Source organism: Arvicanthis niloticus, chromosome 8 (genome assembly GCF_011762505.2).
Source record: "Arvicanthis niloticus isolate mArvNil1 chromosome 8, mArvNil1.pat.X, whole genome shotgun sequence".
Classification (NCBI taxonomy): domain Eukaryota; kingdom Metazoa; phylum Chordata; class Mammalia; order Rodentia; family Muridae; genus Arvicanthis; species Arvicanthis niloticus.
Genome location: NC_047665.1, coordinates 8,316,987 through 8,342,819, shown reverse-complemented (window position 1 = coordinate 8,342,819; position 25,833 = coordinate 8,316,987). Strand labels below are relative to the sequence as shown.

General features: G+C 47.2%; 1 protein-coding gene across 7 annotated transcripts in view; it reads left to right on the top strand.

Annotated features, from left to right (window-relative positions):
• Positions 1-1,767: 1,767 nt before the first annotated feature.
• Pcbd2 (pterin-4 alpha-carbinolamine dehydratase 2) overlaps positions 1,768-25,833 on the top strand; it is a 49,327-nt gene continuing 25,261 nt past the window's right edge. Inside the window, exons 1-2 of one of the 7 annotated variants that reach the window (XM_076938944.1) lie at positions 1,768-1,916; positions 6,903-7,034. In XM_076938944.1, coding sequence (XP_076795059.1) covers positions 1,833-1,916; positions 6,903-7,034 — 216 coding nt within the window. In that variant the 5' untranslated portion in view covers positions 1,768-1,832. Of the gene's footprint in view, positions 1,917-6,901; positions 7,035-7,743; positions 7,891-8,105; positions 8,237-19,347; positions 19,549-20,777; positions 20,887-25,833 lie in introns of those variants that run through there. The other 6 variants (XM_076938950.1, XM_034510460.2, XM_076938949.1 and 3 more) reach the window with 6 other exon arrangements.

Genomic DNA, 25,833 nt, shown 5'->3' with positions numbered 1-25,833 from the left:
CTTAAAACCCTGAACACAGCTAGATGGAGATCCAAAGGAAGTATAAAACCCTGTTCTTGCCTGAAGGTTGAGCCTGGTCTAGTTTACGACACATTTAGAGAAGGGACAACATGGGCCGCTCAGATGGCTTAGCAGATAATGGTGCTTGCCACCAAGCGTGGAGACCCGAGTTCAATCCCTGTGTTCCACACAGTGGGAGAACTGATTCCTGACCTCTTCTGACCTCTGCATGTACACGGTAACATGCATCCCCTCCACACACCTATTAAAAATGTAACGTTTTATAGAGACAGCATGTAATTTATACAAACCTCTTGAAAGCCTGTTCTTTAAACTGGGACATGACCATCAGTTGCCTAATGGGAGTCTATGCTTTGTGGTTTTTGAGCTAGGGTCTCATTATGCAGCCGTGGCTGCCCTGGAACTCAGAGAGATTCCCCTGTGTCTGCCTCCGTGTTTTAGACATTGGCTCAGCCCTCAGCTTCTGTAGATGTCACTCCGTCACGCCCACCTTTCTCTTGCTGCTTTATGAGATTTGATTGAGAAGCCATGGTTTCAGCCAGTGGCATTAAGGTGGGAAAGTGACCCTCTACTACTTTGTTAACATACCTACCGATTGGTTTTCAGTTCTAAGCTTTTCTCTCCCTCTTCTTCCACTGTGTAGCCCAGGCTGGCCTCAAACCTCAGGCCTGTCCTGAAATCCGAGATTCCAGGTGAGTACCACATGCCCTGGAAGAATCCTCACTTTAATATATACATGTCAAGAATAGTTTCCATGATCATAAACATTTGGTGTAAATACTAAAACCAGTAATTTTACCCCTGGTACCTGATCCTTAGGCATGGGAGCCTAAGAGATCCACACTGTTACCCAAGTTATTTTAAGTCAGTGCTTACCTTCCGATTCCCCAAGTTTTGCTTTTCTAGATTGTTGTATCTTGTCAATCAGGCAAAAGAAGTCTAAATTTTAGGTTATTTTGAAGCTTTATTCTTTTTTCTAGGTCCATTTGAGAGATAAGACTGCTAACAATTGTGAAACCAATCTTAAACGTGCTCTTTAATATATCCCTTTGCCAAATTCTCCGTAAAATAGATAAAAATTTTTGAGACAGGGTCTTGCTATGTAGCCCAGGTTGGGCTGCAACTCCCAACGATCCTCCTGCCTCTGCCTCTGCCTCTAGAATTCTGAGGTTACAAGTGTGTGCCACCGTGCCTGGCAAATTGGTAATATTAATGTGCTAATTTAGAAAAACTAATGGAGTCGTGCATGGTGGCACATATCCAGAATCCCCAGCTCCTGGGAGGTGGAGAACGATGTTCCATGTAACTCTGTACCTGGGCTTCCTGAAACTGTCTCAAGAAAGGATTACAATAAAGTTACTTAGTAAAAAACCAAAAAGATATAAACTGAGCTAAAAAGCTGCAACATTTTACTCAAAACTCACCACTATGTTAAAACCCCCACACTAGGGGTTTCGAAATGAATTTTATTGTCAGTTACATCGCAAGAAAGAAAATGGCAAAAGAATAAAGATTAATATACACACGTGGCATGTAAAAGAACAGTTGTCTCCACCCGTCCCACAGATGCACCTGTGCGTGCATGCTGCATGGTCGAGCTGCAGAAAGGAGCGAGCTCAGCGCGGCGGCCGGAGTCGCGGCAGCCGAGTCTTTAAGCTCTGACCACGGCAGCGGTGGCCCCGCGCACCCCGGCTGCTCGCCGCGCGGAGGGCGCTCGGTCTGCCGCGAGTCCCTGCGGGCGCGGCGGCCATCCGCTCGGGGGCCTTCGGCGCCTGCGCCGCGTCAGGCAGCGCGCCGGGCAGCCCGGGGCCATGGCGGCGGCGGCGGTGGGAGCGCGCGGCGCGGGGCGCTGGTTGGCGGCGCTGTGCAGCCGGGGCGCGAGCGGGGCGGCCATGGTGAGTGCGGCCGGCGCGGGCCACCGGGCCTTCCTTCGGCTGGGTGGGGGCGGCTCCGCGCGCAGACCCGCAGCTCCCACGCCGTAGGCCCCGCGCGGGGGAGGGCGAGGCTGGGGGACATCCGTGAGTTCGAGGCCAGCCTGGGTTCCGTAGTGGATCCTGCCTCAAACAAAACAAAGCTCCCCAGACAGCCTCCGCTGTAGTGTTTGAGCTTGCTCACCGGAAACAATATCGTGGGAAAAAAAAGTCTAAATATGAAGATTAGTTGTGAAGCCAATGGGCCGTGGCCATTCCGTGTGCTGCGAGCGGTCCTAGGGAAGCCCCTTAAGTGGCCAGCTAACCGTGTTGTCTTGGGTTAGGGGGCTTTAGGAAGAATTAGTAATAACCTCCCCGCTTCCCCTAGTTTTGAAGGGCACATCGATTTTTTTTTTTTCTCACCACTTTTAAAGAGGACATTTAGTTTTCTTACTTCAGACTTTAGAATTTTGGCGGTGCGTTTCGGCTTGTAATTCTTGCATCTAGTGAGGCTGAGGCAGGAGGATTACCACGCAGCCGGAGAGGAGTGTTGTGAGACCATCTGAGGGGGTGCATTGAAGGTGTGAGGGCTGGAGGGGAGGGAGAGTAAACCGAGGGTAAGTTTTTTAAACACGCAGCTCCATCTAGTGGAAAATGTAGCGTGAAGCTCACCGGTTCATTTACAGGAGCTCATTGGAGCCCATCGATAAGTTTTTTTTTTTTTTTTATGAATAAGCCATAGACATAATTTATTTTCCTGTAAAATCTCTATAATGATTTTCCCAAAATAAATCATTTTTCTTATATTACACAGTAGAATTGTTGAAGTCAGAAAATTATGTTGAGAACGTCCATTGTTTTTGACTAATGACTTTAGAGATTTTTTTCCTGGTGTAATCCAGGACTAGTCATTGCATTTGGTTAACATTTTAAAAATTAATTTAATTAAAGTAATTTTTCATACAGGTGTATTTAGGTATGCTAAACTCTGCTACCTTTCCTACCTGGTTCCTTTCTTCCAATAAAAGAAGGAATGAAATTTCATTTTACTTTGTTAATGGATACGTTTCATGTAGCTGAGGCTGACCTTGAACTCAGATACATTCCTACTTCAACCTCCCAAGTACTGAGGACACAAAAGCATGTGCTACCACCCTCGATGTGAAATTTCTTTAATATAAAACATTTCTAGCCGGGCGGTGGTGTCGCACGCCTTTAATCCCAGCACTTGGGAGGCAGAGGCAGGTGGATTTCTGAGTTCGAGGCCATCCTGGTCTACAGAGTGAGTTCCAGGACAGCCAGAGCTACACAGAGAAACCCTGTCTGGAAAAAAACCAAATAAATAAATAAATAAATAAATAAATAAATAAATAAAAATAAAAATAAAAAAAATTTCTATACAACTTGATTGCTGCCACCCAGCTGTGTCTCAGGGCACACTCATGCACTGATCTGTGCTGGTGATCTTATAAAATTGTGTCTGGGAAGGAAGGAGTAAACAGATTTGATCTGAATGGCTGCCATGTGCCACAGTCTGTGTTGGGCACCATCACATTCAAGATCTCTCCCCCTCCTTTCAGCCCTTCCTCCCTCCTTCACCCCCCTCCCCCATTTCTTTCCACCTTACAGTGGGGGTGTAGCCCAGGCTGGCCTTAAACATAAAAAGATCTACCTGACTTTCCCTCCCAAGCACTGAGATTAAACATGTACCACTATGCTTACTGAAAGATCTCTTTAAGTCTTTGAAAAATCAAAAATTTCAGACAGACAGTGATGGCACACCTATTTAATCCCAGCATTCAGGAGACAGAAGCAGGTGGATCTGTGAGTTCAAGGCCAGCCTTGTCTACAGAGAGAGCTCCAGGACAGCCAGGGCTACAAGGAGAAACCCTGTCTTGAAAAAAACAAAACAAAACAAAAAAAGCCCCAACCAACCAAACCAAACATTTCTTGGCATTTTGATACTGTCAAACCCTTTAAAGACTCAAGGACCCTGGAGCCCAGAGAGGCCACAGTTAGCATCCAACAGTGAAAAGTTAGAAAGCTAACCGTTTACACTGCCCAGCTTCTGTGGTTCTTTTCATCTCCTTCCACGTCTGTGAAAAAACATTCCCAGGCTGTTAGGAATGGCCGTGCTGGAGGCCGAAAGATGGCCTAGCACTGAGAGCACTTGCTGCTTTTACAGAGGACCTGGGCTCCATTCCAGCACCAGCATGGTGGCTAACAACCGGCTGTAACTTCAGTGCCAGGGCATCTGATACCCTCTTCTGGCCTCTATCAGCAACATACATGCACACAATGCCTATGTATGCCCAGGCAAAACACTTAAAACAACAGTAAATAAATCTTCAGAAAATAAAACGATAAAAGACCCCACACAGAGGTTTCTGTGGAAGGCGTCTTTGCAGGCCCGTGGTGTTATGTAGCTGAAGCGGCTCCATTTCACAGTCCTTTCCGCAACCCCTGTTGCTGAGTGGACATCCTGTATGAGCCAGCCTACATGCTTTGGTCCCCATAGGGTTGTGGGTAGCCTAGCACCAGAGAAACACGGCGCCTTCTACAGCCTCTGGGTGACTACAGTATAGCACAGTCCATTCTAGAGCCTCTGAATGATCACGGCGTAGTCCATTCTAGAGCCTCTGGGTGACCACAGCATAGTCCATTCTAGAGCCTCTGGGTGACCACAGCACAGTCCATTCTAGAGCCTCTGGATGACCACAGCACAGTCCATTTTAGAGCCTCTGGGTGACCACAGCATAGTCCATTCTAGAGCCTCTGGGTGACCACAGCACAGTCCATTTTAGAGCCTCTGGATGACCACAGCACAGTCCATTTTAGAACTTCTGGATGACCACAGCATAGTCCATAGTGTGCTTCACGGTTTTCCTTGCTGTCAGGTCCCTGGGAAAAATTAACAGTTGTTTTTTTCCTGAAATGTTTGATAGACAGTTGCGATTGTTTTTTATAGTAGACACCTTTGTGGGTTTGGTAGTGTAGACCTGTGATTCTAGCACACAGGAGGCTGAGGCATGGGCAGTGAGAACTTACTACCACTCTTACCCTCCCCCAGCACCAAATGGGGGGGAGAGGGGAGGGGACAGGAGAGAGAGATTTCAGAACTATTTATTTTTTTAAGACAGGGTTTCTCTGTGTAGCCCTAGCTGTCTTGAAACTTGATCTGTAGACCAGACTGGCTTTAAACTCAGAGATCCACCTGCCTCTTTCTTCTGAGTGCTTGGATTAAAGGCTTGCACCAGTTTATTTTGGATTCCAGGCCTTTAAATGTTTTGGTCCATTGCCTTTTTGTTTTGTTTTAAAGATTTATTTATTTGTTTATGTGTGTGAGTTCACTATAGCTGTCTTCAGACACACAGAAGAGGCATTAGACCCCATTACAGATGGTTGTGAGCCACCATGTGGTTGTTGGGAATTGAACTCAGGACCTCTGGAAGAGTAGTCTGTGCTCTTACCTGCTGAGCCACCTCTCCAGCCCACGATCCATTGTCATTCCTCCCCTTTGTAGTGGGAGGAAGTAGCTGCTGTATCAGGGAGAACAAACTAGAAAACCGGCCAGTAACATCCCTTTCCCTCAACAAGTCATCGAAAGGGAAAATGTGTGTGCCTTCTTGATGGTCTTAACGTCTGCGATAAAAAGTTTGAGGAGTCCAGAAGTAGGAAGGAGATGCAGCTTCATGGACGGAAGCTGGAGTCCGCAGCTCTGCCTTCCACCCCTTCAGCATTAGCTCAGGCTTTGCAGGGAGGGTCTTGGTGAGGACGTCTAGCTGGAGCCGACAGCCGCCCTGCAAGGAGCTGAGGTGTGAGGTGTCCATAGGACCTTAAGCTGGAAGGAGAAGCTGTGTTCACAGTTTATAGTAGTGTGTCCACGGTGTCCAGTGTTTTTAGTTAGCAATGAAAGGCACAGGCCGAATGGCCAAAGGGCTGAGTCTTGACTACCACCTGGCAAGCAGGAATGAGTAGACAGTGCAGGCAGGTACCATGGATGCTCTGGGTGGTCTGGTGACACACGAAGGGAGTTTGTTTTACTGGTGCTTTTATTAGCAAGGCAAAGGCCTTTTGCCTGTGATAGTGAAGTTGTGGACTCCAGAGGCTGTTATACAAAATTCCATGGATGTCTATGCTTGGTCCTCCCACCACCCATAGAAGGTTTTCATTATATTTGAAAGAGAAGAGACATCTATCTTAGTTAGGGTTCTATTGCTGTGAAGAGACACCATGACCACAGTAACTCTTATAAAAGACAGCGTTTGACTGGGGCTGGCTTACAGGCTCAGAGGTTCAGTCCATTATCATCATGGAGGGAACCATGGTGGCATGCAAGCAGATGTGGTGCTGGAGGAGCTGCGGTTCTGTATCTCGATCTGAGGCAGCAGGAGACTGTAAGCCAACTGGATATAGCATATGGGACTTCACAGCCTGCCCTCATGGTGACATACTTCCTCCAACAAGGCCACACCTTCTAACAGTGCCATTCCCTATGTGACAAGCATTCAAATACATGAGTCTGTGGGGGTCATTCCTGTTCAGACCACCACAGTGTTCTAAGTAGTTCACCATGTGAGTGAGCTGCAGAGACTGGAAATCTATCCAAAGAGCATCAGGCCAGTTTAGAGTCCCATCAGCAGCTTCCTTAAATAGCCATTTGCCTCTTTTGCTCATCCTGGAATTGTGTAGCATCTTGGAAGGCCAGTGGCAGTCTTAGTCATTTCTGTAATAAACCAGAGTTCTGAATTGTGGAGTCTGAGGCAGCCCTTGGAGTAGGAGACAGGACACCAGCCATTCTCTGTACAGCCCACACAGTTTGCCTATCTTGAGAGAAAAGGAATGAGAGGTATCTAGAATTTGTTTCCCCTGAGTTTTTTTTTCTTCATCTTTTCCTAAAGAGGTATAAGTTTATGGAAAAGTTTAAATAAATGCCTACCCTTTCAGACAGGAAATATGTTTTCTTCTTAGTCTACAGATGCACAGTGGTTGACAGCAGAGGAGAGGAACCAACTTATTCCTGGCTTGAAAGCAGCAGGGTGGTCGGAACTAAGCGAGAGAGATGCCATCTACAAAGAGTTCTCCTTCAAAAATTTTAATCAGGTAATTCCTGTGAATTACTGATGTGCCAGGTTCTGTTTTGGTTGCATGACCTGTTACACGTTCTGTTACTGTTACAGACCGTTGCCTGTCTGGTCACATGTGGACTTGGAGCCACACCCTCTCTTCCTTGTGAGTTAATGACAGAGACCGTCTCTTGACTTGGGCAGTTCTAGCCCTGGGCAAAGGTTGATTTTGTGTTACTTAGAAAATCAGTACTGTGTGGTGGTATACATTTGTAATCCCAGCACTTGGGAAAGAGACAGGATTGTGAATTCAGGGTTAGCCTGGACTACATAGTGAGTTCTAGCCTGACCTGAGATGCAAGACCTTATCCAACACACACACACACACACACACAGAGAGAGAGAGAGAGAGAGAGAGAGAGAGAGAGAGAGAGAGAGAGAGAAAGAGAGAAAGAGAGAGAAAAAGAGAGAGGAGAGGAGACAGAGAGACAGGGATGGGGTGGGGAGGAGACAGAGAGAATGAGAATGAGTGAATATCAGATTTTGAAAATGCTATAGCTTTGACTTAGGGATGGGTAAGATATTTAGTCTTTTCCTGAATTTTAAATAACACTAAATAAGGAAAGATATGAGTGGGTTTTTTTGGTTTTTGTTTGTTTGTTTGTTTGTTTGTTTTGTATACTAGAGGGGTGTATGGATAAGGCCAGTTGAGAAACATAACCTGCTTGCTATCTCTACTTTTTCAGGGCACTTAAAAATATCTCCTTGTATTTGTGCCTCTAAATTCTCTCCTAAGCTGCACCTCTCCACTTCCCGCCCCCTTCTGGCCTGCTATCCAGCCCTTGAACATTTCCTCAAACTCTGACCTCCCCCTGGAGACTCAGCCTTCACAGGTAACTGTTCTGTTCAGCCCCACCCTGTTCAGAGAGTCATCTCCCATGACTTTCCCTTCGTGATTACTTCACTGCTTCTGTGTGAGGTCATTGCTTTTGACTGGCTCCTGTTTGTTCAGTTATTTCAGTAATCCTTTGGACAGATTTATTGTTTTTATTTATGCGAGGTGTTGGCATCTAGAAGTCAGAGACCGTGTTTGCTTAGCTCTTCACCGTGCGTCACGTGGCTCTGAGCACAAACAGGCGCTGAGGACTGTGTAGACATTGATTACAGTGTTTGCTGGTTTCTGCAAGGGTGTGTGAGCACCGGATTCCCACCAGAGGAACCCTCGGCACGTTTTTTCTGGTAAATGTCGTTGGCTCTACTGAGTTGCCTGCCCTGTTCTGTTTTCCTGTCGTCTGGGTGCCAGCCATTTGCTGCAAGGTCCCAACTCCTGAGAAAGTGTGGACCAAACCGCTTCCTGTCCCTGCTGTCTCCCGAGCTCTGCAGTTCTTGTCAGGGGCTTAGCACGCTGGCTCGTGGCAGGGAGCCTCGCTGGTACAGTAAGCTGTACACAGCTCCAGGTAGCCTTTTCCAAGCTTATTAAAATTCTTACATGTGTACAGCTTGACTCCTTTAAGCCTGGGCTAATTTATTGGGCTTGAACATGTGGCTTAAAGTAGTCGGGTGGTGTTGCCTCGGGCCCTGCCCTGAGTCGGCCCTCCAGCAGCAGTGAAACCTGGGCAGGAGGCAAGCTGTATGGGGCATCTCAGATTGACTGTGCTGCTGCCATCGCTCACTGTCATGGTTCACAACCTAGGCCATTTCCTTCAGCTTTTAAGAAGGGTAACCAGCGTCAGTATTACATCTGGGACCCCCTTCCCAGCAGGCTCTGTGACTTCCACCAGGAGAGTGGCCTGAGCTGGCACTGGTGTTGTGACCAGCTATCCTAGTCACACATAACCAGAACACACCTGGAGCTAACAAGGTGGGTCCTGCCGTGCATTGTCACTGAGAAGGAGAGGGCACACTGTGTGCAGCGTCCTAGGAAGAGCGTTAAAGAGCTGGTGGTGAAACCAGCTTGCAGTAGCAGCTTTGGAACATCCTGAGGAACCAGCTTTGCCCTCAGTCGCTGTTGTTAGGGAAGCTCTGTGATTCAGCACTTCATGAATCTTGCCTTCAGGGAGCTGACACACAGGAGATAAGGCTAAATGGAGAGGGAGGCTTCAGCCGGTATGCGGGGCCTTCCGGTGTGCAGGGCCTTCCCGTGTGTGGTGCCGTCCCCTCATCTGTCTGGGCAGAGGCCATCAGTCTCCTGCTTTTCCTAACTCACCCTGGTCACAGAATGGCTTTGCTGCTATGCTGTTATGTTCACAAGGGGAGTAGCATCTGCTGCAGGGCACACGCCTGGAGGCTGTATGATACCGAGGCAGGAAGACCACCAGTGTGACAAAAGCCTGGTCTATGAAGAGGGTCTCTGACTCAGAGAATAATCCAAAACGTGGGCTGGTGAGATGGCTCAGCAGGTAAGAGTGTTCACTGCTAGGCCTGATGACCCGAGTTCAGACCCCAGGACCCTCATGCTGGAAGAAGAGAACTGGCTCCCTAAAGTTGTCTCCTGGCCTACACACTTGTACCCCATAGTGTGCCACACACACACACACTCACACACACACTATTATATATATATATACACATACATATGTATGTATATATATACATATATATATGTATGTATGTATATATATATGTATATATATATATTTATTTATTTTAGACAGGGTCTCACTATGTAGTCTTGGCTGGCCTGGAAGTCATAGAGATCCATCTGCCTCTGCCTCCTGAGTGCTGAGATTAAATCATGGGCCACCACGCCTGGCAGGGCACTTTTGAATTGTAAGAATAGTGTAACATGATAATAAGATGATATAAATATAAAAGCTTCCACCAGAACGACCCTCTGACTCTCCTTTATTGCTGTTCTGGTCTTTTCCTGCAAGTCTAATGTATTTACCACCGGTGTGGTGACTGTTTATACTGTTAAATATCTTTAAATACATTTGATTTTTTTTTTTTTTAAAAAGACTTACTTTTAAATTATGTGTATACGTATGAGTACAGGTATATATCTGTGTAGAAGTATGTGCATATGAGTGTGGTTGGCAGAGGAGGCGTAAAATGGTCATGAGATCCCCTGGAACTGGAATTACAGACGGTTGTGAGCCCCCTGATGTAAGGGTTGGGAACTTAACTCAGGTCCTCTGGAAGAGCAGCAAGTGCTCTAACCACTAGGCAACCCATCCCTGCATACTTTAAGCACTGTCTCTGCTTGGCACTACTCTAGTCTGCTCTACCTCCCAATTCAGCGGGGAAGATAGATGATAAGATAAAGAGCAGGAGTGTGGTGTGAGCTGGTGAGGGAGCCGTGGAAAACCAGGCAGGGCACTGAATAAAGGGCAAAGGGCAAGGCAAAAGTTTCTTTTTTTTTTTCTGCTGGGGTTTGATCCTAAGACCCTGAACATGGTGGGCTTGTGCTCTGCCACTGAACTACGCCAGTCCAGGAGGGGAAGGCAGTCTCTAAGATGGTATAAGCGTTCTGGGGAGAAGACTGATTGACATGAAGGGCTTAGTATGTGAGGACCTATGGAAAGGCCATTCCAGGTGGAGAGGACAGATTTCCTCACACAAAATAACCTTGTCCAATGGGGTAAGAACCAGAGGGTGGTGTCCTAGAGTGGACGGAGGGGCCTTGTGGGCATGGTGAGGTGTTTGGGCTTTATTCTGTGAAGGATAGCTGCTAGAAGAGTCAAGTAGAGGAACGTGGCTTTTGTTCAAAAAACAAACAAACAAACAAAAAAAACCAGACAAACCCTTTGCCAGTTCTTCTGCTGCAGATTGATGGAAAGAGGAGAAGCATGGAGCGGGCAACCTGCTCGGACGCTGTTGGACCAGTCCAAGCCAGCGCCTGGAGAGCGAGCAGCGATGGAGATAGAAACGGGCAGGGCGGTTTCCCATAAGTTTGAGGACTCTAAAGATCCGGGCTGGGCTTAGGGGATCCGTATTGGCCTGGCTTGTGCATGTCTGTGGGATCCATCCCAGCACTGTACACACACAGGGACAACAAGACTCACAGGTGGATTTGACGTAGGGTGACCCCGGAGTTTTAGTTCAAGCTGTGGGGTAGAGCTGATGCTGATACAGATGCTCTGCCACACCTCCCCTGTCACGATGGGCAGCATCCCAAGGAAATATACACTGAAACAGGCCCTTGCTTCCTCAAGTTGCTTCTGGCCAGGTATTTGGTCCCCAAAATAAGATAGCAGGCGATACAGAAGGTACTTGGGAGGCTCTTGTCAATCTTTGCTCCCTTGTTTGTTTGTTTGTCCAGATAGGGTCTTCACTGTGTAGCCCAGGTTGACCTGGAACTCACTTTGTAGACCAGGCTGGCTTTGAACTTAAAGAGATCTTCCTTGGCCTCCCGAGTGCTAGGATTAAAGGCGTGTTCCACTTGGTGGTGTCTTTTCATGTTTTAGGGCCAACATGCTGGGAATCAAAGTCAGGGCCTCCTACATGTTACGTTCTTGTTTTCTCCATCCAGCAAGCAAGGCCTCCGACTTAAAACCCAGCTTCTGGTGGTCCCAACCTGGAAGTTTAGCTACTAGATACAGTCCTGCTTATGTGCAAGTTGGGTGTGCAGGACTGTCGTTCAAAGCTCCGTGGGCCTGTGCTGTTTTTGCTGTCCTCAGGCATGTGCATGTTAGATGCATGTGTGTGTGTTGTATGTATTTGAAGGTGCAGGTGTGGGTATACCAACGTGCCACACAGGCCAAGACCAAAACGGGAAGTTGGATGTTTTTCTCTTTTTCTTTCTGCCATATTGTCTGAGACAGGGTCATTCACTGACCTGGAAGGTTATTGTTTGGGCTCGACTGGCTGGGGCTAGAGAATTATTGGGGCCCACCTGTCTCCCCATCTGCCCCATAGTGCTGGAGTTACAGGCGTAAGCATCCGGGCCTGCTTTTTAGGTTTAGTGAGAAACTCTTTCAGGAAGCCACACACACACACACACACACACACACACACAGATACACACACACAGACACACACAGAGATATACACACACAGACACACACAGAGACAGAGAGAGACAGAGACAGAGTCAGAGAGACAGAGAGACATTGGAATCCTTACTTTGGACTTGGCCTGGGTATTCCTGGACATACCTGAATTATGCACCATATACAAACACACACATACACACACACTCTCACACAGATATATACAGACACACATATACTCACACACACACAGACACACAGACATACACACACCACACACAGATATATACACACACAGACACACACACACAGACAGACACACACACACATGCACACACACAGAGACACACAGACACACACATGCACACATACACAGACACACACCACACACAAATACACACACAGATACACACACAGCACACACACAGACAGATATACACATGTGTACACACAGGCAGACAGACAGACAGACAGATACACATGCACACATGCACACACACCTCCCACCCCCCTCAGGTTCTGATGCTTACATAGCAAGTGCTCTTAGTCCCTGAGGCATCTGCCTAGCCTCCACTTTTCAGGTTTAAATTTTTAACAATTTACTATCATCATCATCATTATTATTTTTAGGCAGTATCTCAGACTTTTGCTCTTTCTGTCTTAGATGCCTGATGTATGGTCCTAGGATTACAGGTGTGCAACACTTATGCCCAACCAGTTTTTTTTTTTTTTTTTTTTTTTTGCTTTTTTAAAAAAATAGTCTTCATTTTATTATGTGAAGTCTTTTTTAAAAGAGACTTATTTTTATTTTATATGTATGAATGTTTTGGCTGCATGTATGTCTGTGTACTACACCTATGTTTGCATTCTGGCCTACAGAGGCCAGAAGAGGGCGATGGAGCCCCTGGAACTGGAGTTACAGACAGTTGTTAGCTTCTGTGTAGTGCTGAGAATCGAACCCAGGTGCTCTGCAAGAACTGCCAGTGCTCTTGACTGTTGAGGCACCTCTCCAGCTCCACAGAAAGTCTTTTAGTCAAGTGCGGTAGTGTGGTCTGAACCCTAGTAGCTGGAAGCCGGAAGCTGAAGGATCAAGACCAGTGGGGACCACATGGGACTGTGTCTCAGAACAATAAATAAAATAAAGCCTTTCAGGATTACCCTTGGTTGAGTGTTACAGATTTTAAGTGGCTTGCTTATTAGTGTGTGTCAAGTGGTATCACAAGCTTTGTTTTTTGTTTCATTCATTGTTGTGGAGAATGAGCTACACATTTCAGAGCGCCTTCAGAGATCTTGCCTTGGATAAAAACCTGTTTTGCTAAGCTGGGGGCTCTTCTGGGCTTTGTTATAATAAGTAGCCAGCAGAATACATTTGATCTTATTTTCTCTGAGAGGTTTTATTCTAAAAGGTGGTTAGTTTCATATAATCTAAATTCATTTGCTATTTTAAATGGGTATAAATACTTGCTGATTGTAAATGTGAGAAATCCCTGGCTTCTCCAGTATAGTTGGTGATGTGGCCACAGGTATCCATCTTTGTTCTATCTACCCTTGAGTGCTTTGTCGGCTCTGTGGTACATCCTGGTAGCATTATAGCGCTGAAGAGTGACACTCTGAGACATTTTGGTCTCAAGGTGAGGAGCTGCCATGTTCAGAGAGCTTAGACTCCGAGAGGGTGGGGCTGGCGTTTCCAAAGGAGTTTTGCTTTTCTGCTCATGTAGACACAAGGAGGGAGAGGCTGTAACTGACGTAAACATGTTGGGCATTTGTCACCTGCAGGGGCTTAAAGGAGCAGAAACGTCACTTAGAAATATAGGTGTATGTTCTAGAATACGAAACTGTTATGTTTGATGGGGTGAACAGGAAACTTTCAAAAGGCGGACATTTTAAGTTTTACAACTGCAGCTTGTGAGGTTTCAGAACCCAGGGAGCAGCTTCTGCCAGTGTCAGCAGGTAGAGTCTGTGGTGAAGAAGCCCAGACTGGCCCTGGGAAGGCTGTTCCCTGTTCTCTCACCTTGGGTGCCTGGGGCCACTCTCGTAAGTGGAGCACACACTCAGCGTCAGGAGCGGGCAAGCAGCATGGCTAGGCATTGCACTTGTCTTGGTGCCAGTGCGGGCTTGGAGGAAGAGGCTCTGTGGGGTTTCTTGCTGGTAAAGATGGGGACCCAAAGCTTTGTGAGCAGCCGTATTTATTCCCTGAGTTCCCAGATGAGGTCCTATGCCTCTTCATCACTGCCTCTTGGTGGCCTGTCAGCCAGCCATAACAGTAGACTCCCTGAGATTGAATCACATGAGCTGGCTTGCCCTAGCTTTCTGTTTCTAAGGGGACACTTTTATGTTGTCTAACCCAGTAGCAGGGATAACACCTTTTGCAAGGCAAGGGATGAGCTTCATTTGTTCTTGACCTATTCCTTGGCCTTTGGCCTTTGAGAGATTGCTGGAGCTGGAGAGGTGTGGAGTGGGGTGCCCAGGTGAATGCCTGGCTCATGGCAGGCATGCTCTCTGTGGTGGTGGTGGTTTGGGTACCAAGCAGTGGTTTGGAAGTTTGTAACACGTGTCTCTTGCTGCACCAAAAAGATGGCTATGAGCACAGCTGAAAGTTACAATGTCTCACTGCGTTTTTAAAGATGTGCATTGAAGAAGGGCAGGAGAGAGGTCTCAGTGGTTGAGAGCACTGGCTGCTCCTCTAGAGAACCCAGGTTCAAGTCTCATCATCTACATGGTGGTTCACAGCCACCTTAACTCCGATTCCAGGGGTTCTAAAGCCCTCATCTGGCTTCTGCAGGCACCAGACCTGCATGTGGTGCATAGACATATATGTAATCAAAATACTTATACACATAAAAATAAAATGATAATTAAAAATATTTGCACTGAAGAATTAGCAGTAGGCTTAGGGTTAACATTTTGAATTCCTTGGTGACCTCAGAGGCCTCCTGACACCAGAGGAAAGGTCAGTGGGAGTCCTAGTTCTCGGCAGGATGTTAGTGGAGGCCTTGGTTGAACACACTCACTGTTTGCTCCTTGTTGTGCACAGCAAAGGTTCGAGTCTGTTATTACCCTTGAGAGGACCTCTCATGCCGATAGTACCCCCTCGGTACCCCGTCTTCTGCCCCCAGCCACAGATATGATGTTCCCATGTAGGCAGAAAGTGTTAATTTGGTTTGAAAGCATAGGCTGGTATTTGTGTTTCTGACAGGATAAGCTGAAAATTCATGGCTGTCCCAAACAGTACTTTTGTTTAAAGTGCCCAGCGGTGGCTTTTGTGACCATAGTAGAATAGACACAGGGAATTGTCCTTTGGGAACTGGCCCAGTGGGTAAGAGCACATGCTGTTCTTGCAGAGGACCTGGGTTTAGTCTACACCCACTCCGGGCTGCACACAAGCACCTGTAGCTCCAGGGGATCCCCTTCCGGCTCCCACAGGCACCAGCACTCATGCGCATACATATCCACACACACACCCCCACACTTTAAAAGTAAAAGAAATCTATGAAGAAGATTTGGAGATGGCCGTAACCAGTGTTATAACTCAGGAAGTTGATGGAAGTTGTCTGTGTTGCCTGTTGGCATTCACACTGGACTTTCTTCCCTGCAGTTTCAGGGCCTGTCTGATGCTGTTAAACGGTGTCGGGAATGGTGGTGTTGCTATCCACCGAGAAAGGGAAGTTTGAGCTGACAGTGTTGTCTCTGGGATCTTGATTCTGCTGTTTGCGCCAGAGAGCAGGTGTAGTGCTCACGGTATTAGTAAAAGCACACAGACTCGACGGGGTAAATGTAAAACAGGTGTCAATAAGGTAACTATGATGCGACACGGTGTAAAAAAAATGCCGTGGTCGCCACGCCGCCCTTTAATAAAAATGGACTTTTAACTGTATCAGTTTTTCCTGCTTGCGTAGTAAATCTTATGTTTACAGAAATTAGCCTTAGCATTTTATAAAAGTCAGACAGCCAAGAAATATAATTTCCTCAACAGTGTTTGTCTTGCCCTCTTGCAGATGGTGTAAAATCAGGTGTGTGAAGAATAAAAAAAGCAATCTGAGCCGACGAGAACGGAATTTCAGATTTATGCTTTGCAGATGATTCTGCTGTGATTAATGTATTCATTGCTTCTTTATTGCTTTTCGCAGATAATGTCCATGCGGCCTGGAAAGCACTGGGTGTTTCAACCCTGTCAGGTTTAGACTGTTGCTATCGGCAGACGATCTTCTAGAAATGCTGTAATTATTATCAAATTGAAAAAAAAAAAAACTGTCATGAAGCTCACTGACATAAATTTCACATCTGTAAATTGCCTTTATTTGTCTAAGGCCTAAGTGCAGCATTGGGGGCTTGTACAGCGCTTGCGCTGAGGTTAGCAGGACGAAGTGGGCAAGAGGGGCTTGTTTTAAGTTTAACAGACAAGAAAATAATGCTCAGGAATTAGGAAATGATGGAGCGTTTGTTTTCCGACGGCGTTGCTGGAAGTGCTTAAATATACGGAAAGTGAGTTAGGAGCAGCAACAGCGGGCTGGTCAGTAGCTGCCGGCAGCAGTTGAAACTAGGCCTCTCATGCTGCCTCCCCAGGATTTGGGTCTTGCCCTCCCCCAGGCTGTCAGTGTGTCTGTGTGGAATTCTGGTGCCTTATAACTGTGACAGAATCGTGGGTTCATGTGTGTCAGAACATGGAGGTGGGGTGCTGGTGCAGTAGCCGTGCAGCTGGCCACATCCTCACAGAGGCAGGACAGAACTGTGTCTGCATTACAGTAGGTTGGGTCGTGGCTGGTCATTGACTTGGTCCACTGGTGTGGCAGGAAGGGAGGGTCTTCCTGGCTTTGACTGTCCTGGGTTCTTTTCCTTTTGCCATACTCTTTTAGGTTTGTTTACTTTAAACACTGCATGTGTGTGAGTGTTTTGCCTGTATGTATGTATGTATGTATGTATGTATGTATGTATGTATGCGTGTGTGTGTGTGTGTGTATGTATGTATGTTCATACTGTGCATGCATGGTGCTGCAGACCTCTGAAGAGGGCCTCAGATCTTCTGGAAATGTAGTTACAGATGACTCTGAGCCACCATGTGAATGCTGGGTACCGAACCTGGGTCCTCTTGCAGGAGCAGCCAGTGTGCTTATCCATGGAGCACCTCTCCAGTCCTTGCTGTGAGCACGCTTGCATCCTCCCCTTGCCTTGTATTGCCTGTCCAAGGGAGAAGAGAATAGGGCTGGCTAACTCATTCATGGAATCTTACAGGATGACGCTGAGCCAAACTGAGGTTATGGGATGGCTTGTCACACTGTCATGTCACAGTAGGTGCCAAGCCTACATCTCCGGCTCCAGCAGCCATGGTTTCAGGCCCTCCTTTTTTGGTCTCTGTGGTCGTTTTCTAGCAGGCATCTTGTTTTCCAAGGATAACCTGTCGGATAGCTTTCTTAAGCTGGTTGCTCTGTATCTTCCTGAGAAAGGGACACTTACCAGGTGACATAAACAAAGCCACACTCATCTGGGAGTAACCTGTGTGTCACCACTGAACAATACAAGGTCATTCAGTTGTACTATTACAGTTAGTCCTGTCAGCACAGCAAACACTGTGACTGAGTCTGTTTGCTTCTGTGCTGCTTGGCCAGCAGGGCAGGGCTGTGTCTTCTACCAAGCCAATCATTAGACTGTCCTCACGTGTATCACCTTCCACCATTACAGCCCTGTGTGTGGGAATGCCCAGCTGCCTGGAACGGCACCCAGTTGGCAGATGGGACAGGGGCCACATGAGCTGACCATCTGGCTCAGTGGGTGGCACAGGGCACTGTGTTCCAAGCACTGAGGGGCTAGCCTCCTCCAGCCAGGCTGTGGAAGGATGAAGCTGTACGGAGCACATGGTTCATAGTTTCATCTCTGTCCACAAGGCTACCGGTATTTGCTGGGTAGATGGGACATCCACATTTTACAAAGAGGTGACTTTTATACAGTTGTCCTAGTTAGTGAGGGTCTATGCAGGGCTCTGGTAAGCTGAGGAGGGTGCCTTAAGGTGTGCCCATAGAAGTGGTGTTAGGATGGATGGGCAAGGGCAGGGAGGATGTGAGGCCCCTGAAACCAGTTCAGTGGAGCCTTGTGGGGCACTGCTTCCCACTGCCTTGAGCTCGGGGTGACTGAGAACAGACTCCTGTCACTATCATTCAGCCTGTGTATATCTCTTCTCAGCAGTACCACCCGTTTCAAATGCCAGGTCAGAGCCAAGGACACCAGGAGCTGCCCAGTCATCCTCAGGACCGAAGTGCTGCCGTGGGTGTCTCTGCCACCCATAGTCAGAGCAGAAGCTTTGATTGCATCTCCCTGGAGGCTCCCCACATATCTCCTCAGCCTAAACGCCATAGTGCTGTGTCTTAGTGTCTGCTCAGAAAGCCCCACTGCCTTCCTGTTGTTTCTTCCTGGATGTATCTCTTCTCAGAGATTTCTAAAGCTGTCCAGGGTCCTGCTCTGACCCAACTGTGCTTATGAAACCCTGGAAAAAGCTTCTCTGTTTAGAGATTATAATTATAATCTGTGCTATCCCTTGGTTGTCCTCTCTGTTCAGGGTCATGTGGTCCTTAGAGGCCAGCGGAAGTTAATGATGTTCTCAAGCTGGGCTGTGTTACCTGTTTTCGAGCTGTTCTTCCTCCAGTCCCTGTCCCACCCACCTGTGTGCGTCTGTCCACATCTGTCCACATCCTCCCACTTCTAGAATCTTCTTAGGTACTCCACAGCAAACACTTAGCAAGCTCCTTACATTAGATGTAACAGACACTGGCGTGCAGTGGTGCTCAAAGCTGATGTTTCCCTGACTTCCCGAGCCAGCAGTGAAGTGGAGTGAGGCACAAAGAGGAAAGGATGCATTTATCACCCTAAATGGAGGTGAAGGCCCTGGAGGAAGGAAGATGCCAGACGCTCAGTGGGGTAAGGGTCAGTGGTAAGAACAGCAAGGCAGCAAGGCAAACCGCTGGATTCGTCCAGAGGAGAGGTCATTGCTAGGGTAGATGCAGCAGGGGACAGTGGATGGGCAGTTGTGGGAACTTGGGTATCCTGAGATTGACACAGGAGAAGCTAGTGCTGCACACTTGTGCGGGAAAGGTAAATATAGATCTGGGGTGTGGCTCCGTCCCAGTACTAACCAAGAAACTCTGCAAGGCCCTGAGCTCCAGTCCTAATATGAAGAGGGAAGTGTAGCTAGGCATGGAGGCAGGTGTCTAACGCCCCAGTGTTTGGGAGGTGGAGGCAGAAGGACTGGAGTTCAAGGTCAGCCTTACCTACACCGATAGTTTGAGGCCAGCCTGAGTTACACAAGAGCTTGTGTCCCAAAACCGTGTAAATAAAGAAATGAATAAGTAAATAAAGTGAGTAATGAAAAAGGGAAAAAAAAGCAAACTAAGGAGAATCCCCAAGGTTCTCCGACTGGGGAGGAGAGGACAGAGGATGTCAGGGATGATGATCAGAGCTTGGACCTGGGGGATCCAGATGGTTGCAGAACTGTTTTCTGAGCTGAGGAAAGAACTCAATAGAGCTGGTACAGTGATCATGCTTCCTGGTGTGGACACTGTTAGGCAGGGGCTGCTGCAAGAAGTCCGGTGCCGGCTCTGTAAACATGGCTTTGTGTCCGAGATCGGAACTCAGGTGAGATCTGGGTCATAGATAATAGGGAAGTCACAGGCATGTGTGAGAAAAAGCCAAAGTAAAAGGTAACAACTCCCCAGGGAGGAGCTGTAGTGTGTGAGAAGAGCTCGGGACTCCATCCATTCGCTGCTGGGTAGAGGAGCCCGCGGGAGAGGGAGCAAATATCACAGAACCCAGAAAAAGACAGTGATGCAAAAGAGGGGAGGAAGCAGCCAGATGTGGCAGTACACACAAGAGATCCTAGCCATCGGGGAACCGAGGCAAAAGGATTGCTGAGAATTAAAACTTTTTCTTTTAATGGCATTTATTGATTTGGGCCTGTGTGGGCGTGGCTATGCCACTGCACATGTGTGGAGGTCAGAGGTTAATCTGCTGGAGTCGGTTCTGTCCTTCCACCGTGTGGTGACTGAATTCAATAGAACTGCTGCAGATTTCAGGCCAACATGGGCTATATTGTGATTTCAAGGCAATGAAATTGACAAAGGCTGACAGATGAGTTTGTTCCCTGGAACCCGTGTGTATTGGTCACTTTTCTGTTGCTCTTGTGAGTCACCAGAACCAAAAGCAACTTATAGAAGGAAGAGTTTGTTTTGGCTTATGGTTGCATAGGGAGAGGCTGCAGTGGTTAGGTAGGCGTGGTGGCAGGCAGAGGAGCAGGAAACTGAGAGTTCATATCCTGAACCACAAGCCCTAGGCAGAGTGAACTGCAAGTTCGTGAGGCGTTTTGCTCTCAGAGCCCACCCACAGCGGCACACTTCCTTCAGCGAGGCTGTGCCACCGCTACCTTCCCAAGCAGTACCTTCCCTTCTCATTCAAACCTCCACAGCTCGTGGACATGGAAATAAAGGAGCATCTCTGCAATGTGTCCTCTGGCCTCCACACATACACCACGGCATGTACCAACCTGCAAAGATGTCCTCCGGCCTCCACACATACACCACGGCATGTACCAGCCCTCACAACATAATAATTAAGCAAAGAGCAAAGTGAGAAAGGGAGGGAACCAGTTCTCTTGAGACACGAAAAGTGACTACCAAAGATGGTGCAGGGTGGAGCAGCTGCATGTCAGGAGCACAGGGAGGACGGGAAGGGGTGAGGACGGGGAGCACCAGCCGTCGTGGAGCACATCTGCTTCTCTGGATCCTTGGAGCCTGTTGTCTCTTTCTCCTTGTAGGCTTTAGTCCTTGAGTTATCTTCCATGTTGATGTCATCCTGTAGCTTCATGTCAAGGCTCGACATTTGCATCTTGGTGCTTTGGTGTTGACTCTTCAAAGTCAGAGCTAAAAAGGAGGAGAGGGCCAGGACCCAGGAGTGATGCACAGGGGCAGGAGGATGACAGTAAGTATAGCTTTGGGCTGTGCAGAATGTTGCTACAGCAACTCACCCGAGGCGCTCTGTTAGGATATGGGCACCTTGAGTTGAGAGGCTTGTGTGTGTGTGTGTGTGTGTCCCACTGAATCCAGTGTTGCCTGGGTGTATTTGCAGGCATGAGGTGCCTTGGTTTGGTTCATTAAGGTAGTGCCATTAATCTCTGGTGAGCCTAACCTTTTCCTCCTTTTTGTCTCTTAAAGCTCTCACTAGGGACTTCCCTGTCCCAGCTACTCCTAGTGATAGATGATTTCTGAGAGTGATGGACTTGTCTGGCTGCTGAGTGGCGCTGTGGTAGGGTGGGCAGTCATCAGTCGGTGCTGGGAGACCTTCCCTGGACAGCGTTAATGCCTTTCACTTACTCAGTGGATTGGCTCCACAGCCTCAGCCACCCATAACTACAGCCCCAGTCTGTAGTGAATATTGGTGATCTGTGGGCCCGTGGTATGTTCTTCCAAGACCCTACAAAGCACCAAGCTGGAGGCTGACACAGGGTTGTTTATCTGCTAACCAGTAGGCATTCATTTCTCATCCTTCACAGCTTTCTGACTCTTAAAAAAAAAAAAAAGATTATTTATTTATTTATTTATTTAATGTATATGAGTGCTCTATCTGCATGTACACCTGCGTGCCAGAAGAGGGCATCGGATCCCATTACAGATGGTTGTGAGCCACCATGTGGTTGCTGGGAATTGAACTCAGAACCTCTGGAAGAGCAACCAGTGTTCTCAACTGCTGAGCCGTCTCTCCATTCCCTCTCTATAACTCTTACGATTTGCTCGCTTCCTCCTTCCTCCTTTCTTTCTTCCTTCCTTTCTTCCTGCCTTCCTTTCTTTCTTTCTTCTCCTATGACCACTGGTCCAGGACTCTTGGTATATATATTTTTCCATCTGTCCATCTGTCTGTCAGTCTATCCAACCATCCATCATACCTTGGCTAGTGTGGTGCTGGAGAGATGGCCCAGCATTACCTGACTCTGACCCTGTGGTCCCTCTCTGGTCTCTTCTGGACCCCTGACTTAGATCAGAAACCCTCACAAATAACAGATCTGGCTGTTTGGGTTAAATAATTATCTTCTGCCCAGCTAATTGGCTGATAAGCTCTTTATTAACCAATCAGAGAGGTGATGGAGAACAATTTTTACATAACAGATATCAGAGATGGTTGACCATGCCCTCGGTGGGGCCAGAGGTCACCCTCCACTGTCATTCCATAGAAAATCATCCACGTTGGTTCTGAGACAGGGTCTCTCAGTGGCCTGGCATTTCCAAACTGGGCTGGGCCAGCCAGCTAGCTCCAGATCTCTACCTGTTCCACCTCCCCAGTCCTGAGCGCATACACTCGTACCACCACCCTAGCTACTTTAAAATGTGGGTTCTGGGTGTCAAGCTTGGCCTTCATGCTTGCAAGGCAAGCTCTTTAATCCACTGATATGGCCCCCAGCCTGAGAGTCACAGTACTTTATGGACAGTAAGTGTTAGAGGCTCACAGTTATTATACATTATTCTGTAGCTCATTGTGAGTAGCCCAACAGTCTTGTAAGGCTGCCTGTTAGGATCCCATATTGCTAGTTGTGGAAAAGTTAGAGGAGCTGAGGGTTGGCTCATTTACAGAGGAAGTGGAATACGGGTTATAACCGATCCAGAGAGACAGCTTTTCATGTGTGTTCTGAGGAACTGTAGTGTAATTCAGACTTAGGCGAAGGCTTTGTCCAGGGATGTCTTATCTTAGAAAGCACAAATCTGATATTAAAAATTGAGTGTCTCTGTTCATAGGAGCCGGCGGTGTTTGCATATTTGGAAGGAAAAGGCAGCCAGTTTTTTTTTTCTTTTTTTTTTAATCAGTTGGCTTCTGGGAGGAATTTGACCTGACATTTGGTACCTGGTTTCCCTATGCCATGCCTAGAAAGCATTGACTTATAATGCTTGTCATCAGTTATCAGTCATGAATCTTCTGCACACTTGAGCTCAGCTTCTATCTGAAAGGAAAGAGCATCAAGAAGCTGCTGTATTAGAAGAAATGGAAGGGGATGGAGAAGTAAAAACTCTAATTTGCATGTGTGTGTGTGTGTGTGTGCGCGTGTGTGTGTGCGTGTGTGCGCGTGTGTGTGTGTGAGCTGTGTGCATGTGTGTGTGCGTGTATGTGTGCGTGTGTGTGAGCTGTGTGCATGTGTGTGTGCGTGCGTGCGTGTGCGTGTGTGTGAGCTGTGTGCATGTGTGTGTGCGTGTATGTGTGCGTGCGCGTGTGCGTGTGTGTGTGTGTGTGTGTGTGTGTGTATGTGTGTGTGTTTGGGAGGACAACAGGGTCTCATGTAATCTACTCTGAGAATTCTGGTGGGCATTCACCATGTAGCCAAGGCTGACCTCCTGCTTCCGGCTGTCAAGTGCTGGGTATACAGGCATGCACCACGAAGCCCGGCTAACACCCCAGCGTGCTAAGTTACTGCCTCACGGCTGTGGATGCGGATGTGTAGGCAAGAGGGCCATCGCTGTATTTTGAATGTCTTAAGCTGTAATTATACAGCATAAGTTTGCAAGTTTGTATTTCTTCCCTTTTATATTTGTTTAAAACTGTGAACTTTAAACAGAAATGTTTAGCCTTTGTGGTTTGTTCCTGCCCTGCAGAGATCACTTAGGATGCTTACAGAAATGGAGCCATCACGGTGCATCGGGATGCACTGTGTGTTTAGCTGGTTCATAAGCACGGTTTTGTTCTCTGATTGCATAATGCATCTTATAATTTGGAGAACAAAAGAGTCAAATAAGAATAACCCTTCTGCCATTTTAGAAGCAAATGTGTGCGTGTCTGTGTGTGTTTGTGAGCTGTGTGCATGTGTGTGCGTGCTCTGGGGCCGTTCTATAGAAGCCTCAGTTGCTTCATTGACTTTTTGAACACTTTCTGTATTTTCTCTCATGACTTTTGTCTTGTCTTGTTTGAGACAGGGTCACTGTATGGCCCTGCAAGGCTGGCTTGCAGGTGTTCTGCAAGGGCAACAAGTAACCCTAACCACTGAGCGACCCTGCCAGGATCCACCTGGAGATTTTTAATGGTAGGACAGATATTAACTCATGACACTGGAAGGTTACAGTTAGCTTAGCCAGGACTTTCATACAGTAAGCATCCCCACAGTGGAGGCTCTCCCAGCCTCCTTTTCCAAATGACCCGCAGTCATACACGGTCAGGTCAGCACAGAGACATCAGGAAGTCAGACCATGTCCCTCTTGCCTTCTTAGGATCTTGATTCCCATTGCATTGAAGCCAGGCTCAGATCCAGTTAAAAAGTAAGTTAAGCCGGGTGTGCTGGCTCATGCCAGTAATTTCAGGACTCAAGAGGCTGAGGCAGGACTGCACATTCAAGGCTATGGTGGGCTACCTTAAAAAAAAAAAAATGGAAATCATCACCCAGATAGGATTGATCTGTTAGAGCTTAAAAAAAAAAAAAAATCACGCCCTTTGAGTTACTTGAGAAGCCCAGAAGGAACATGTCGTGCTGTAGGCTGTAGGGCTTTCTAGCTACTGGTTGCTCAGCTTAGCACAAGGGTCCATGGGATATTTTCACAGAAAGCTTTCTCTTTCTGAGATTTTTTTTTCTTACCCCCAGATAAAGAGGGCTTGTTTAATTCGGGAAGAGTTATTTCGTGGGAAATTAAATATTTGTAAATCCTCTGCCACATTTCCACACGTGTCAGTTCTCTGGCGAATGATGACTTTGGAGTGGTTGGGAAAGGGTTTCTTAAAAGCAGCCGGTTCTGTGTTCCCCGCTCAGCCGCGGTTTTAGTTTTGAGTCAAGTAGGTGGAGGGCTCACAGCTTTCCCTTTCTGTTAGGCTCTGCGTGGTGTATGTGTTCCTAAACTTGGAACGATGATCACGTGTAGTGACTTTTAAGAAACAGTGGTTTCCTTGGGTGGGATAGTGACGTCTGTGGCCTTTACAGAGGGCATCAGAATTGCTGCCCAGGCACTGGCAACTGGCTGCAGCTCAGGACCCACAGACACGGTAACTGTGACATCTTGCTTTGGTATGCTCAGTGGTGTCTGATCATATTGCATGCTTGGGAATCCTGAAAGAAATTTATTTTCAAGTCTCAGTACATCATTTTTTCCAACACTGATCAAAGTCTGGAAAATCAGAATTATATGTAGTCCGCAGAACTGTCTTACACTCTGAATCTTGGCTATTTTGTTGAAATATATCTATGCCTCCTAAGTATTGAAAGCCTAGTATCTTTTAACCTGAACGACAGAGGTAAAACAGGTTTTATGTGAGATATTTAGCCGCCGTGGACCACATCTTCAGCTTTTTATATGCCACAGTGGCCTTGCTCCCCTCCATTGTCTGATATCGAGGTCATTTTCAGTCCTCTGAGAAATCCTATTCCCAGCCAGATGCGGCTCATATATTAAAAGTAGCACCTGTGGCTAATATCAGAGCGGCTTACCATAAATTTACATGGTAACTAGGATTATATCTGTCAGGACTGCTAAAAAGCATCTAGATTTAATTTGATTTCCAGTATCGTAGAAGCTATGCAATGTTTTGCTTCATAACTATATTTTAAAAGTTAAAAATCAGTCCATTGTTAAGTTTTACGGCACCCCCAGTGCCCATTAAGTTGATTTGCTCAGTGGAGGTTAGGGCGAAGCAACCTGGCTACATTAAGATCGGAAACCGACCCATTTGTGACAAATTTAGTCCTTTCGTGTGACTCTTCTCCACGTCTCTGCGCTGATTGGATTCAGGTGTAGCTCATGTCAGTAGTGTTTAACCTCCAAAGAACGGGCAGTGGGATTGGATTGTTGTAAATTATGAAGCGAACTGTGTTGGCTTATTTAAATGTAACCGGATCACTCCACTGCATCAGCCTACACCAGTGGTGTGGTTTCAAAGACATCTCAGAAAACTGGGGTGTCTGCCCTC